Here is a 16,414-nt window from a genome sequence, read left to right on the forward strand (position 1 = left end):
AGCTGGTGAGGCGCCGAAGGGGCCAATCTGTGCGTGGCGCCACAGGGCTCCCGCGGGCACGTGCTCTGGCTCGCGGCTGCGGTCCCCGGGGTCACGTGGCTGCGGCCACCAGGGCCCACGCAGCTTGCGCGCCACCTGGCGGCCACCAGCCTGGTATCGCTCCCGCCCCTTGCTGGCAGCCAGCAGGAGGAGGCGGCGACCTCAGGCATCCTCCTCCGGGAAATGGGGCCAGGGCAGCCTCCCCGCCGCTGCCAACTCCCCTCCCCACCGCGGCATCCTGTTCCAGGAACACGCTGAGCCGTTCTACTCGTGGCTTTTGGCACTGGCTGTTCCTTCGGCCTGAGATTTGCCTCCTCCAGCTTTCTTCAGGGATGGAACCTTATTGTCATTCTGGGCTATGCTCAAATGCCACCATCTCAGAGAGGTCCTCTCTGACCACCGACTTAAACAGCACCTCCAGAAACTAACCTATCACCTTATTTCCTGCACGGCACTTGTCACAGCTGTAGAGGTCTTACAAACAGGGTTACTGAACATCTCCCCAACTGGTCCCTGAGCTTTCTGGGTGAGGAATTGGTATTCCATGAGGGAGTAGGAGTGGGTATCAAGATCCTGAGGCCTCGGAGATGTCTGGTGGCTTCCAGGTTCCCAAACCTCCCACCCCTGACCCCATGAGATGGAGTGTTCGGGGTTGCCAAGCCCAGATAGCTGAGGCGGTGCAAAGACCGTCAGGAAAGGGGCATCACCGCCTGCCTTAGCCTTGCTCAGAAAGGGACCAGGTTGGAGACAGAGGGTCCCAGTCGCCCAAATCATCCAGGCCTAGGGGAAGGGCATCTCCTTTCTCGCTCTTTAATCTCGCTCTGCTCTCTTGACACAGTTCTGGCAGTGCAACCCCAGGCCCCACCTCCAGAGATAGGGCGGGGTTGGGGTGGGGGGCCCAGCCCCGGGGAGGGGCAGGGGCGCCTCCTTCCGGCCGGCGGTCCGGGAGGCCCCCAGCGGCTGTCCGGGCCCCAGCAAGCCCAGGAGTGGTGGTGTCCGAGTGGACGAATAAATAGGGGCGGTCGGTGGTTGGATGGGTCAGGCCGGCTTGTGGTCCGGGTGGCTTTTGAGCGTGTGGAACTTGACGCTGTCCAGCTTCTCGAAGCGCTTCCCGCAGCGCTCGCACGTGAAGTTGTACTGCACCTCGGCCGTGTGCTTCTTCATGTGCCAGTTGAGCGACGCGCGCTGTCGGCACTGGTAGCCACAGATCTCGCACCTGCCGGGGCCGCGAGCGACACACCGGGTCGGGGTCAGCCTGGGGTCGGGCCACACTGGGGGCGGGGTCCAAGCTACAGGGACCCAGTTGGCTCCAGAAAGGGGAGGCGCCATCAGGCATGCGAGCGCACGTGGAATCGGGCAAGGCAACCAGAGGGGTGGGGCCGCCCTGTGCGTGTCCAGGCCCAGACCCCACTCTCTCCCAGCGGCCCCCGCAGGAAGCCCGTCACTCACTGCAGGGGCGTCTCCCCGGTGTGCGTGCGCCGGTGTACCTCCAGGTGGTTCTTCCTCTTGAAGGACTTGCCACACGTTTCACAGGTGAATTCACGGACACCTGGGGGAGGGGCGGGGCTTAGCTCGCAGCCGTTGAGGGCGGGGGCTGCAGGGTGCAGCCCGGGGTAGAATGTGGTCTCCGGGGGCCTGTGGGCGCAGGCGAACCACACCCCACAGGTTCTGGGAGCCAACGCTTGGCTATAAAAAAGAGGGCAGCTCACAGCCCCAGGTGAGGCTCAGAGGCTGGAGGGGAAGGCCACGGGCAGAGCTGGGGTGTGACCTGGACCCCCTGGGAGGCGCCGAGTGCAAACCGCCAAGCCACAGGGGGTCTGAATTTGACCCCAATATTTGAATCTTGGGGCGATTTCACATATGAATCCAGCGCTCCTGCCTCTCGAAAAACCTGAAGCCATGCTCTCCCGCCGGACATAGGCAACACTGAGTCTGCAACCCACATCCTGGGTGGCAGTCCTGTGCCTGGTGACTCCTGTCCCCACCCTAAACTCGGGGCCCAGGACCCTGTGCCCTGTGCTGCCCACCCCTCAGCGGGCCTGACCTGAGTGGATGATCATGTGCCGCCGCAGGTGGTTGGATAAATAGAACTTCTTGCCACAGCCAGGATGCGGACACACTTTGGTCTTCCCCTTCCGATGCACAAGATTGACATGGTTCTGCAGAAAAGAGGGGTGGGGTGGGGCTGTGGGTGCCAGGGACCGACCTCCAGGGCTCCCCAGGGTGAAGACAGATACGGGGAGCTGGGAGGCAAGCCAGGGGAGGCCATTCTGGAGGAAGACAGGCACCCCTGCCCTTGGGAGGGACTCCCAGCTCCGAGCAGGGGTCCTGGGACACAACTGGAATCCACGCAGCTTTACGGGGCACCAACTACAGCCGGGGCACCAACTACAGCCAGGGCACCGGCTGGGGCATCAGCCAGCCTTGTTGCAACCACCCGCTGGGGCCCCGCCCTTTGCCCAGTTTGAGGATGGAGGTGAGGCTCCAGAGACTCCTCCGGGTTTGGCCCCATGTCTCACAGCTGCGCAGGCCTGGATTCCGGGGCTGAGTCCTACAGCAGGCTTTGCCATGGAGCTATGCTGCCCGTCCCCTCACCCCACCCTGAGCCATTCATTCCTTTGTTCTTTTATTCTTTACCTAGCCAGCACTCCTGCAGCTCCAGTGCCCGGCACCAGGCCTGGCACCGGGTAGGTGCCCAATACATGCTTAAGGAAAATGAGACTCGGCGAAGACTCTGACAAGCCCCTGGCTCTGCCCTTGGGGCATCCCGCCCAGGCTCCAGGGGACAGAATACAGGTGTGTCCTGCTGGTGCAGTGATCTGGGGCCTGTGGGCTAGGGTGGGCTTCCCGGTGGAGGGGCATCCTGAGCCAAGAAGGTAGCCTGGGCAAAAGCAGGTTGCCAAGGCAGGGCAAGTCAATGGAGGGCAGCAAGGGAAGGCAGCGAGGTGATGCCTGGGGCCCTGTGGCCGAGGCAGGGTCGGCGAGAAGCTGCGGAAAGGGGGGCTTGTGGGAGGTGGGCCAGTGGCACCCGGCGGGGCCAAGTGGGGCCCTCCACGAGCCGCCCTGGCCAGACGCCAGTGCTCGGGCGGCGGGAAGCAGAGTGGCCCCTCGCGGCCAGCCCGTGGCGGCCTCACCTGGAAACTGCTGAGGGCCACATACACCTGGCTGCAGCCCTCGTAGGGGCAGTGGAACATCTCGAGCAGGCCGTCGGCATCCATCACCCGAGTCCGCTTGCTCCGCCGCCTCCTGGAGGGGAAGGGGCCCGTGGCATCAGGGCTCCCGCACCAGGCAGGCTGTGAGCCCATCGGCTGCTCCGCGTCCCAGCCCCCAGCTGCCCAGGCACCCACTTCTCGGGCTCCTTGGGGATCTCATAGATGATGGCCGACATGTCACTGCCGTCCAGCTCCTCCCCGTCCGCCTCTGCTTCGGGCTCCGCGCTCTCAGGCTCTGTTGCTGCCAGCTCTGGGGCCACAGGCTCCTCCTTCTCCTCTTTCTTGAGCACATACAGGTCCTCCTTCTCTACGGGTGGGGGGGGGGGTGGACACAGGACGGGTGTCCGTGGTGGGCTTGTGTGGTTGAGGGCTGGCCTCCAGGGCTACTCCTCCCTTCTCCCCCCCCAGAGACCAAGGAAGCCCCCCCTGGACCAGCGCAGCCCCCAGACCTTTCTTGGTCTCGATGCCTGCCATGGCGGCAGGGTCCGTGGTGCCAGGCTGGCTGCCCTCAGGCTCCGTCTGGGTGTAGGCTGCTACGCCCTCCATCATGGCACATGGCACTTCATCGCCCAGGCCCCCACCAGGGGCACCGCTGCCTGCTGCTACGTTGAGGTGGATGCCCTCGGCAGTGAGGGCATCGTAGCCGGGGCCCGCGATGATGATCACCTGCGAGCCGGGCACCATGCCCGGCATGGGGCAGCTGGCCACCACCTCGCCTAGTGCCTCCTGGGGCATGTTCTCAAAGAGGGTGCCGGGGCCCGGGCCCACCTGCACGGGCACCGGCACGCACACCACCGTCTCCAGGGCTTCAGACCCACTGCCCGCTGGGTTGGGGCACAGCGGGGTGCCCTGCTCCGCCAGGCTCTCCACATGGTGGACGTCAAAGGGGATGTGCACGCCTTCCTGAGTGATGAGCCCGCTGCTGCCCGATGGGCTGGAGGGCGTCACTGCCGCCGCCGCCGCCGCCGCCGCCTTGGCCGGCAGGCCCTCGGGGGGCTCCTCAGAGTCAGAACCAGAGCCAGAACTAGAAGAGTCGGAGCTGCCGGCTGCCAGTCCATTGCCCACTGTGGTGACAGAGGAGAGGGGACAGTCACAGTAGCAAGAGTGGTAGCAGCAGAGGCATATGCTGAGCACCTACTAGGGGCAGGGCACGGTAACCCCCTCAGTGCCATAAACACTGGTCATTTCTCAGCCTCCCCCCCCCACCTCTGCCCCTCAAACACACATTCCTCTGTCAGCCTCCAGATCCAAATTCTAGTTTCCTGGCCCCTCCCTGGTGGCTCCTTCTTAGCCTCTTCGGCTCCTACAGGCCTGGAAAGTTCAGTGCTCCCCCCACCCCAGGGTTTCAGGCAGCCTGATCGTATTAAATACTGCCCTCATTTTGGACACCAGCTGGGTGTCCGACAATTCGACTCAGTTCTGGCACTACTTGGATAGAGTGTCAGATCCCAGGGGGTAAGGGTTCGGGGCCCATGATACTGTGTGCCCCTACTTCGGCTGTGGCTGCAAGTCGAAGGCCATTGGAATTCTGGCCATAAACTGTGGGTCTCTATAACGGCCTTTCTAGGTTCGATAATTTGCTAGAAACTCACAACTCAGGAAAGTGCTTTACTTATTGACTATTGTTTTGTTTTTTTGTTTGTTTTGAGAAAGAGAGTGTGTGCGGGAGCAGGGCAGCGGCAGAGGGTGAGGGAGAGAGAGAATCTTAAGCAGGCTCCATTCTCAGCACAGACCCTGATGAGGGCTCGATCTCACTACCATGAGGTCGTGCCTGAGCCAAAATCAACTTTGGATGCTTAACTGACTGAGCCGCCCAAGCACCCAATGATACTACAGTTTTATCATAAAAGATGCAACACAGCAATAGTGAGATGGAAGAGGAGCGTGGGGTGAGGTACGGGGGCAGCTGGGGGGGGGCTGTCCTGCCCTCCATGGACACGCCACCCTCCTAGCACCTCAAGGTCTTTACCAAACTGCAAGCTCTCTGGACCCTGTCACTCAAGAGTTTTGGTAACCCAGTCTCCAGCCCCAGTCTGCTCCCTGGGAGTCAGTGGTGGGGCTGAGGGAGTCCCCCCTCTGGTTATGTGTTTGGTCTTTCTGGTGACCAGTCCCCATCCTGAAGCCTCTAGGGGACCCTGCCTGAGTCACTTCATTAGCACAGACTCAGGTGTGTTCCAGAGGGGCTCCTCGTGAGTCATAAAAAACATTCCCATCACTCAGGCAACTTCAAGGGCTGTAGGAGCTGTGCGCCAGGAGCCAGGGACAAAGACCAAATACCTATTTTTATTATACTGCCGCCACCCATGGCCGATGCCTCCGTGGGGACCGCTGCCACCTGGACTTCCTGTGGGGGCTGGGGACTCTGCCATCTCGCCACCTCCTCTGCAGCCGCCCCAGTGGGGGTCTCACAGACATCTCGGAGTCCACTCAGCAATTCCGGGCTCTGAATCTTCTCTCAGATAAAGCCCAACCCCCCTACCCAGACATCCCCATCTCCGGGGATGGCAGCTCTGTCCTTCCTGTGGGTCAGGCCACAATGTGAGGGCTACCCCTGACTTCTCTTTCTCTCACACCCGCTTCTAGTCTGTCAGCAAAACCCACCGGCACGGCCCTTGCACTTGCTGTTTGCTCTGCCTGAACACTCTTCTCTCAGACACCTGCGTGGGCTTCCCCTCCCCCACGTCCATCAGACCCTTTAAGAAAAGGTATTTATTCAGGGAGGCCTCTGACCACCTGTCTCAAATAGCATTTTTTCCTTTCCTTAATTTCCCCCCAAAATATCACCTTCCACTGTACTCTACATTTTATTTAAAATTTTTTTTCACATTTATTTTTGAGAGAGAGAGAGAGCAAGCCGGTGAGAGGCAGAGAGAGAGGGAGACACAGAATCTGAAGCAGGCTCCAGGCTCTGAGCTGTCAGCACAGAGCCTGACACGGGGCTTGAACCCACAAACAATGAGATCACGAGCTGAGCCAAAGTTGGACACTTGACTGACTGAGCCACCCAGGTACCCTCACTGTACTCTAGATTTTAATTGTTTATCTTGTTTACTGGCTGCTTCCCCTCTAGACCGGAAGCTTCACCACACGGGGGTCGCTGTGCACAGACCCCAGTGCCCCCGGAGGCCACCTAGCACACGCTGGGCGCCTGTTCGTAGAGATGAATGAATCTCAGACAGACACTGTGATGGAGGCCAAGGAGACCAACACCTCAGCCTGGTATTTCGTGCTAAAGCCCACACACAGGGAGAGCCTGGGGACAGAAAATGTCAACAGTTGGGACGTCTGGGTGGCTCAGTCGGTAAAGCGTCCAACTTTTGGTTTTGGCTCAGGTCATGATCTCACGGCTTTGTGGGCTCGAGCCCCGCATCGGGCTCCTGTGCTGGCAGCACGGAGCCTGCTTGGGAGTCTCTCGATTTCCCTTTCTCACTGCCCCTAGCCCACTCAGGCTGTCTCTGTGTCTCTCAAAATAAATATACTTAAAAAGAGAGACACACACGTGTCTGGGGGCCACATGGCCCGCACTCCCAGGGGTCATACAGGGCACACAGGCTCCGGAGCCAGGCCTCGGGGAGGGGGGGATCTCGGCGCCCACCCCTGAGCTGAGTGAACGTGGGGGGCCTTGTGTAACCTCTCTGGGCCTGGGGAGAACTTGGCACCCACTCCAGGGGCTGTCTGGTGAATGTAAAGGGCCTAGGACAGTCCCTGGCTCAGAGTAAGCACCCTATCGATGTTTCTATTACCATTCTTATCATAGGCCCCATCCCTGACTCAGCCCTGGGACGGCAGGGGTGAGGAGGGGGATTGGCCCCTCCTTGTAACCAGTCTGCAGGGTGAGCTGAGCTCCCTGGCCCCGCCTTAAAGCAGGGGGCAGTCAGTCACCCAGTAAGTTGGGGTCTCTGCCAGGCCATGTGCCTGGGTCCCCAACAGTGGTGTCCAGCTGTGAAGGCCAGCCTGGACCTCTCTCCTGTTGATCACGACCGTCATCACAGAAGTGTCCGGGGACCCCCTGGCTTCTCGAAGTCCTGGCAGGACATCCTCTCACTGAGAAGTGGCAGGGCCGCCCCAGGCAGGGAGCCAATAAAGATGCTGCTGGGGGAATAGGGCTGTCCCCCTCCCTCCCAGCACCCCCCTCCCCCATAGCCATGGCAGACCCGGCCAGGGCTCCCCGCACTCCTTCCTCAGAGCCAGACCTGCCACCGGTGTCAGAGCTGGGTGGGGGTGGAAGGGGGGTCCTCTGAGTCCCCCCCAGTGGACCCATCACGTCAGTCCCAGGGCCTTGGCGTCCTCGACTGCCAAGCGGGGCTAAGGAAGAGCTGTAGGGCGGACCGAGCGGGGTTTGGGGCAGGCCCCGGAGTGGGAGACAATGGCCCAGGGTCTGGCGGACCCACACAGGCCACCGTTGGCAGGGGTGCCCGCCTGGAACACCTCTCGCCCACGGCTTCCCCTCGGCCAGCTGGGACGCCACCTGCTCCAAGCGTCCTGCCAGCACGGGCTCAGGCCTGGTGGCTGACCTCACCCCCTGGCCCCGCAGGGCGCCTGGCAGTGAGCCCCATGCTCCTCCTCATGGCTGCAGCCGAGCCCCCGAGGCAGCCAGGTAGCCCCTCACCACCCACCAGGGCCACCTGGGCCTTCGTAACTGAGTCCCTCCCTGTCCCGCTGTCAGCTCTGGACACGTGACCCACAGGGACTGGCAGGAGAGGGACAGTGAGAGCCTCCACTCAGGGCAGGGCAGTGGGGGCAGAGACAGATGGGGGGAAGGGAGTCGGGGAGACACGGAGAGACTGGGCGGGCAGGGAAAAGGCAGGAAACAGAAGGGAGAGGATATAACAGAAAAGATGAGCAACATAGGGAGAGGGGAACAAGTGAGAGGGCTCCAGAGCAGAGAGAGGGGAGGGAGGAGGCGAACTGGGCAGAGAGAGGGCGAGAACGTGAGGCTGGGAGAGAGTGCCCAGGACCCCAGGACGGAGAGAGAGAAGGGCCCGGAGAACACAGGGGAGGAGGGGGAGCCCAGGAGAGTACCCGAGCCTGAGACCCAGCACCCGCCCCTCCCTCCAGCCAGGTTTCCAGAACCCCAGGTGGGCCACAGATGGGGCAACCCCCCTTCCCCCCACAGGCTTCCCTCTAGAAGATGGGGGCCACCTCTCAGCTCCAGAAGGACCGGAAGAGTGCCGCCCAGCCCGCCGGGTCAAGGCTCCTCATCCCTGGGATGCTTCCAGTGCTGGCCTGAGGCTGACAAGCCCCATGAGGAGCCCTGGAGGCGAGTGGGCGCCCACCCCCTCACCCCGTAGACCCACCTCTGTCGCTGTCGGGGTCCGAGTCACTGAGCGGCTTCAGGGGTGAGTGCAGGTCCTGGAAGTAGCGGTGGCCGGCCTCGCACTGCCACACGGCCGTGGTGTACAGGCCGAAGGTGGGGTCCAGCTCAGCCAGGTGCGGCTCGTACGGGCAGCGGTGCTTGTGGTCCTCGTACCAGATCACCACGTTCTTCAGGCAGTTTACGTTGCGTCGCCTCCCTGTGCACGAGACGTGGGCCCGGGGTCAGGGGTGGCACTCGGCCCTCGGAGGGCCCCGGACCACCCCTACCTTGTGGCTCCCAGTGGGGGCGAGGCTGAGACACCTTCCTGGGCCCTGTCCGGGCCTGTCCCCAGGCTCTGGGAGGTGCCACACAATCTCATCACTGTCTTTGGCCTGGCCCAGCAGAGTCCCGCTGCCCTGGTCTCCCTGCTCCCACATTGGTCTACTCCGCCTGCCCGCAGTGGACAGAAGGCACCTTCGGCAAGCACTTGAGTCAGGCCATGCCCCTCCTCTGCCCAGAATGCGCCAGGGCTCCTCGTGGCTGGGGGTAAAAGCCAAAGTCCTCCCCAGACCCGCCAGGCCCCATCACCTCCCGCCCTTCCCCTTGATCCCTTTAGTCCAGCCTCGTGCTCTCCTCCCTGTTCCTGAAATGAGCAGGGTACAGTCCTGCCTCAGGGCCCTTGTACAGACTACCTTCTTTTTCCTTCCCCTCTTAGGTCCTTCCCTCAGTCTCCCACCCCGTGCTCACTGTCCTGTGCTCACTGTCCTTCGAGCTGACGTCACTTGCGGACCTTTTTTCTCCAGGTAGCACCTAGATACTGTCTGTGGTTATCTGTCTCCATGGGTCGGTCTTCCCTAAGAGAATGTCAGCTCCCCAAGGGCGGGGACAATTGTTCCTCCTGTATCCCCAGTGCCTACATGGGGCCCGGCACATAGTAGGTACTCAGTGAGTGTTTGCTGGACGAGTAAAGGCTTCAAGGAGGGGGGTCCAGTGCAGCCGGACTGTGGGATTCAAATCCTGACTGCCACATTGTAGCTGGGTGGCTCCAGGCAAGTGACTTGGCTTCTCTGAACCTTAGCTCTGCCCCTTCTGGGTCAGGGGACAGTAAACAGTCCCTGTTTCTTGAGGGCTGCCAGAGCCGAGGGGGTGAAGACGTCAACAGGGCTCAGAGCTCATGGCCGAGGAGCAGGAGGGATGGGCTCTGGCCGCTCACGCCCGGCTGCCCTCGGCCTGGCACGTGACACACACTTTGGGCCCGGGCACATGCTGCCCCCCTGCCCTGTCCCCTCTTCCCTGGGGGACCGCCTCCTGCCCTAGGTGGGATGGCACCGGAGCTGAGGGGGCTGCTCAGGACACTACAGGCTTGTGGTCTGGCCTAGTGGCTGTCCAGCCATGCAGTGTGGGGCGGTGACTTGGCCTTTTATGTGTGACATGGGGATGGTGGGGGCACCCCCACTGGGCACAGCACACATCCCCATCCCCTGGGACCCTCCTGCCCCCACCCATCCCCCCTCCCCAGGCCGGGCTGTGTCAGGCTCCTCCTCTGGCCCCCAGTGCCCCTCCCTCCCTGCCACAGCCACCCTGGGCCTGTCCCATCTTCCCGTGAGACCGTGGGCTGTGTGGGGGCAGGGCTGGGTCTGTCCTGTTCCGCACGAAGCCCCCGGCCCCTGCAGATGGGTGAGGAGACACACAACAAAGCCGCTCACTCCCAACACCCCTCCCCTCCCCTCTGGCTGCACCCCACTTACTTTTCTTCCTCTTTGGCTTTTTGGGGACCTGCTCCCAAGGCTTCCTGTAAGAGAGAGAGCGCAGTGGGAGTGAGCACAGGGCCTGTTCTATTTCCCAGGGGTCTTCACTTGGACTCTCTCCTCCAGGGACACCAGCCCTTAACGGTGGTCCAGCATCACCACCCATTTCACCACGTGGGAAAATGAGGTTCCGAGGAGCGAGGCTGCCTACCCAGGGGCCTGCGGCCAGGAAGTGGGAAGTCAGAACAGGGGTACAGAAAGTCAACGTGGCAGGTGGAATTCACAGCTGGCCCCACGACTCCTGGCCCCGGGGTACACGCCCTGCATAACCCTCTGCCCGTAAGTGGGGTAGCCTGAGAACAGGATGGGATACCACCTCCAAGGGCGAAGTGACTTGGAATGAATCAGGAGGAAGCCTTTCAAGGTGGGCCTGACCTAATCAGGGGAGCCCTTAACCGGGTCCTGCTGCAGTCAGAGACTGTAGGCCGAGCATATGAGAGACCTAGGAGAGGCCGGGACCGGAGAACAGCCTCTGGGAGCTGAGAGCAGTCGGATCACCGCCAGCAAGACTGTGGGGACCTCGGCTGTGCAACCCAGGAGGGAGTGAATTCGGCCAAGGCTCTGAGACTGTCTGCAAGCAGCTCTTTCCTTAGCTGAGGCTCTAGATGAAGGCGCAGCTGGCTGAAACTGATTTCAGCCTTGTGAGACCCTGAGCAGAGGATCCAGGTCAGACACGCGAGACTCCTGACCCACCAAAATGTGGCATGATTTAGGTGATTTGAAGCCACTAAGGCTGCGGTCGTTTGCTACACAGCAGAACATCTGGGGAGTCGGCCTCAGAACCTGCCCCCCCAGGCGGGGCTGAGAGCCCTGGGGAGATGGTCAGATGGGGCCAGGAGGGCTGGTACTGCTGGGGACCCTGCTCCCGCCCCTCACTGCCTGCTGTACGGGGGGCCCCCCAGTGACCATGGCCTCAGGGAGCCCTGGGCAAGGCTGGGCCCAAACACTGGCCTGACCCCCACCCCCCAAGGCCTCCCACACCAGGATGGCCTCCTGAACTGCCAGGCGCGATCCTGACCCCACCGCCCCACACTGGTCTACACATGCTGAAGGCGGGTGCTGCTGCGTCCTCTCTCCCGGACCCGCCCGGGGCCCCCATGTGCCTTCCTGCCACCACGCTTCTGGGTCTGTCCCAGCGCCCTGGCTACTTCTTCAGCCTTCTCTTCTACACTGCGGCGGAAGGCCCTGAGACGCTGGGGGACCTTGCCTCCCCAGGCCTCAGTTTCCCCCTCTGTAGCATGGGATCATAACAGTACCTTCCCCGGGCGGGTGGGGGGGGAGCTAGCACTGACCACTCAGCAAACGATGATCTCCTCTCCGTGACCATCAGTGTGATCACAGGGGCCGGCTTGGAGTGCCAGGCTCCCTGCTACGGCCCAGGCCATGCTCTCACCACACGTCCTGACAGCCGGTCCAAGGTCTCTTGTCGGCTTCCCCACCGGCCCCATCTGACCCCTGTCCAGCCTGATGACAATTCTCAGTCCCCACATGCCACGTCTGGTGCCGGGACGGCTCCCCCAGTCTCCTCTGCCCCAGGCTCTGCCCTTGGCCCCGTCTCTGCTCCCCCTTGCCCCCTCCGGATGCCTCCGTCCCCTCCCATGGCTCTCCCCTCCCCTCCCCTCCTCTCCAAGGGGGCACCGGCCGCCCAGGGCCTCACCCAAACCCAAGTCCAAGTGCCCAGGACCTCCTCCCCGCACTCACAGCTGTGCCACGACTGGGGTGCAGGGAATGCCACTTAGTGGGGGGGACAGGCTTGGGTGTCAGTCAGATCCGAGTTCAAACCTCATCTCTGCTATCGACTGGCTGTGTGACCTCAAGCGGGTCTTGTCCCCTCTGAGCCTCAGTGTCCTCATCTGCGAAATGGGGAAAAAGGGCAGGGCCTCCCATGGAGGGTCGCTCTGGGGATTAAATGCGGCCACACTGTGTTCTTTCACCCTCAGACTGCCGCCCCTCCCTTGGCCCGCTTCTCCGCGTCCTCGCGCCTACACGACGCCCTGCAGAGGCCACCTGCCTCTGAGGACAGCTGTTTCGCCAGCCCCCAAGAGGTGCCCAGTAGCTCTCCTTTTCTCCCCTCTGCCATTGGCTTTGACGCTTCACTCATCCCTACCCATGTCCAAACACACCGTCCGTTCTACCCTGGACTTCAATAATCCTGAGCCGCTTCTCTGCCAGCTTCTGCCCATTCCCCTGCCCCCCCCTTTTGAGCCGTCTGTATGTGCGCACAGTCTTCCGGTCTTCTCTCCCATCTCCCTTGAACCCCTCCATTCAGCCACAAACTGCCCCGTTCCAGCCACCAGGGCTGGCCGCCTCCCTCGGCCCAGCAGTGTCTGACCAAGGATCCTTCCCCGGGGGGGGGGGCGCCAGGACCCCACCCCCGCCGGGTTCTCTACCCGCCTCCAGGCCGCTGCTTCTTCCCTGTGTCCCTGACTTTTCTGAGCACAGAGAGCAAGACTCAGACCTGGGTGTCTCCCTGCTGCCCTGGGCAACCACTGTCACCACGCCATCACTGCTCTGTGGGCCCCAGATCCAGATCCCCCACCCGGCCCTCCCCAACCTCACGTGGAGGGGTCCTGTGGACATCTCACACATGACCTGCCCTTTCTCAGTTAATGGCACCTGCAACTTTCCAGGTGCCCAGGGCCAAATCTGGGACGTCGCTCGTCTCTGCACCTGTGGGCAAACCCTGTGGGCCCTAATTCCAACCGCTTCTCTCCACGTCTGCATGGCGCCGCCTGGGCCCGGCCCTGTGAGCACTCACCTGGACCAAGGTAGTCACCTCAACATAGGAACACAGCCTCCACACAGGGGTCAGCGGGATTCTTTTGATTTTCTCGTTAACGGTTTAAGATGTAAAAGGGAAAACTCAAACACACACGAAGCTAGGGAGAGAGCGAACCCCCTGGAGCCCTTCACCAGCTTCGATGACCGCCAACTCTTAGCCAACCTCGGTTCAACTCACACCCCACCCAATCCACCTGGCCACACATCCCCCTAGAGAGCACTTCTGTTCAAATATAAGCCAGGTATGTGACCTCTCTGTCCAAAATTCGGTACTTAACAAAAGCAGAAACTCCTATCAGGTCCCCTGCTTCACAGAGAGGGAAAACCAGGGTCCTCCATGCAGAGTCCACAAGGCCCGGTCACCTTCCTATCCTCACTTTCCCCCACTTTTCCTCCTCTCATTGCACTCCAGCCACACGGGCCTCCTTGCTGCCCCATGTATATACCAGGCTGGGTCCTGCCTCAGGGCCTTTGCACTGGCCATTGCTTGTGCCTCATTCTTCCCCCAGATATCTGCACAGCTCTCCCTCGCTCTTTTACATCCCTACCCGAATGCTGTCCTCTCCCTGTGGCCCAGCCTAACACCCTAGTTAAACCTCCAGCATGCCTTCCTCTCTCCCTACTTCACTTTCGTTTTTTCTGTAGCTCCTATCAATCTCTCACACACTACATGAGTCAGTAAGTTATAGTAATATGATTGAGTATAGCAATGTAATTTAGAATAGTACAGTAAATAATAATAAATATGTAGTAACTATAGTAGGCAAGCCTTTGCACCGTGGACCTGCCTATGCCCTCTGGCCTTTAAAATGGCAGCTGCGGGGGCGCCTGGGGGGCTCAGTCAGTTAAGCGTCCGACTTCGGCTTAGGTCATGATCTCACAGTTCATGGGTTTGAGCCCTGCATTGGGCTCTGTGCTGACATCTCAGAGCCTGGAGCCTGCTTCAGGTTCTGGGTCTCCCTCTCTCTGCTCTTCCTCCATGCTCACTCTCTCTCTCTCTCTCAAATAAACATTGAACAATTTTTAAATGGCAGCTCCATCAGGCGGTGATATTTTTGTGTTGTTCACTGCTGCACACTCAGCATCTTGATGAGTGTCCGGCACACAGTAAGTACTGAGTAAACATCCCTTAAACAGATGAATGACACTAGAGCTTCCCTTTTGTTGTTTCCCTTTTACCCTTTTCCCAATGGTCGCTAGGAAGCTCTGAGGCAAATTCATGGCCCCTTCTCCATTCCCACTTCTTCATGTCTTTTGTTTTTTTTTTTTAAATGTTTTATTTATGTTTGACACACAGAGAGACAGAGCATGAGAGGGGGGAGGGGCAGAGAGAGAAGGAGACACAGAACCGGAAGCAGGCTCCAGGCTCTGAGCTAGCTGTCAGCACAGAGCCCGACGCGGGGCTCGAACCCACGAGCGTGAGATCTGACCTGAGCCGAAGCCGGAGGCCCAACTGACTGAGCCACCCAGGCGCCCCTTCTTCATGTCTTTTGAACGCTGGCCAAGCTTTTAACTTAATATGCCATAAAAGTGCCCTTTGTCATGTCCCCTGTGACTTAGGCCTCAGTCCAATAGCACTGACCCTGGCCCCACCGTGTCCTTCCTTTTCCTTTCTCTTTTCATCCCAGTTCTCATTTCTGCCTTCTGGTCCAAGTTTTACATAGTCTTGAACTGAACTCTTTCCAGGTATAAGACAGTTACAAATAACTGAGCCGATTAAATAAGTGACCCCTTATCCCTGGTCACTTCCATTCCCCACAGGACACCCCTCACTCAGGTTATTGAATTTTCCCGACTACCCATGTGTCTCGAGCCCAGTTTTAGCCACGCATGGCCTGGGCTGTCTCAGTGTCCAGGCCCCAGTCCTGCATGACCACACAAACCAAGCTTCTGCAAATAGTGCTTTGCAAATAGTGGTGATTTTCAACTCCACCTGCACATGTCTCCCTGGAAGGTTTGCAGAAAAAATATAAAGTCTCCAACCCGGCTTGAACTAACTGAATCGGAAACGCCCATAACGCAACACTAGCTTGAGTTTTTGAAATTCCCCAGCATTCTACCCTTGGGCGTAGAAACCAGCGGACGTGGACGCAATTCAGAAGGATCTGGTTGATTCTTGACCCTAGGAATCCCCTCTAAGGAAACATGCCACTGTGTGCAAAGAAAAGCCAGGGCAAAGCCAAGGATTTTGTCGCGGCACTGCTTGTGACAGGGGACAAGTATCATCATGACAGCTAGTACGTGGAGTGCTATGTGCCAACCATGTTCTAAGCCTTTTGCTGTATTGTAACTCGTTTAATCGCCACACCAACCTATAAAGCAGGAAGGGAAAAATTCCACCCACACTGCTCCTTCTCAAGGTTGAGACTCTGCAAAGGTCTCTGCCCCTCTACCTGAGCAGCTAACTTGAGGCTTCCTCTTCACCGGAGTCTCTACGGGCTAAGATGCTTCCCAGGACTCAAGAGGTTTAGAGAAATGCGATCTAGATTGTGGCGAGTCTTCCTATGTCTGGAGTAAAAGGTTGTGGGAATGGGGCCACACGCAGCCCCAGATGGAGTGCCAGAACCTCCTAAGAGGCAGGGCTGGTCAGCCCAGGGTGACCAGTCACGGTCTTAGGCTACAACCTCGGGGTTTTAGAGAATGCGGCTCGCGAGATCCCAAGGACCAGCAGGGAAGAAGAGGCATTAAGGCCTCAGGAGGCGGGGCCGCCCTCCGGGAACCGGGCAGTTAGAACGCTTGGAGGTGGGGTCTGCACTAGGATTGGGCAACCCGAAGCCTGAGGGGCGGGGCCAAGCGCCAGGAGGCGGGCCGAGAGGCTGGGCGCATCCCAGGATTGGGCAGTCGGAAAGGCGGGAGGCGGGGCCTCGAGCCAGGAGCGTCCCAGGACCGGCGGTAGGAGACCCCCGGCCGGCAGCCCGGCCACTGGGCGGGGCTCACAGGTGCCGTGGGCGGGGCCGTGGATAGAGGGGGCGGGACCACGCTCGGCGGGGAATGGGGGCGTCTCCTCCCTCGCTCGCTCCCTCCCTCCCTGGGGCCGGGCCCCCTCACCCGTGGCGGCCGCTACGCTGGCCGCGCTCCAGCGAGATGAGATAGGCTGCGAGCTTGGCGTCGCTCCAGCCGCTGCGGCGCCGCAGGTCCACCCAGGGCCCGTGCGCCTCGCCCAGGTACACACGCCGCACGTCGTACTTCTTCCGGGACTCGAGCCGCCGCCGGGCTCGGTCCGACTCCGTGAGCCGCGGCCGACCCCGCGCCTTGCGGCCCGCCGCGCCCTCCTCGGC

General features: G+C 60.7%; 1 protein-coding gene across 1 annotated transcript in view; it reads right to left on the reverse strand.

Moving 5' to 3' along the window:
- Nucleotides 1–833: 833 nt before the first annotated feature.
- ZNF653 (zinc finger protein 653) overlaps nucleotides 834–16,414 on the reverse strand; it is a 15,747-nt gene continuing 166 nt past the window's right edge. Inside the window, exons 2-10 of the mRNA XM_029916596.1 lie at nucleotides 16,185–16,408; nucleotides 10,296–10,339; nucleotides 8,549–8,764; nucleotides 3,701–4,315; nucleotides 3,387–3,558; nucleotides 3,174–3,285; nucleotides 2,084–2,198; nucleotides 1,489–1,588; nucleotides 834–1,255 (exon numbers count right to left, since the gene is read on the reverse strand). Coding sequence (XP_029772456.1) covers nucleotides 1,078–1,255; nucleotides 1,489–1,588; nucleotides 2,084–2,198; nucleotides 3,174–3,285; nucleotides 3,387–3,558; nucleotides 3,701–4,315; nucleotides 8,549–8,764; nucleotides 10,296–10,339; nucleotides 16,185–16,408 — 1,776 coding nt within the window. The 3' untranslated portion in view covers nucleotides 834–1,077. The remainder of the gene's footprint in view (nucleotides 1,256–1,488; nucleotides 1,589–2,083; nucleotides 2,199–3,173; nucleotides 3,286–3,386; nucleotides 3,559–3,700; nucleotides 4,316–8,548; nucleotides 8,765–10,295; nucleotides 10,340–16,184; nucleotides 16,409–16,414) is intronic.

Source organism: Suricata suricatta, chromosome 12, assembly GCF_006229205.1.
Source record: "Suricata suricatta isolate VVHF042 chromosome 12, meerkat_22Aug2017_6uvM2_HiC, whole genome shotgun sequence".
In the NCBI taxonomy this organism is placed as follows: domain Eukaryota; kingdom Metazoa; phylum Chordata; class Mammalia; order Carnivora; family Herpestidae; genus Suricata; species Suricata suricatta.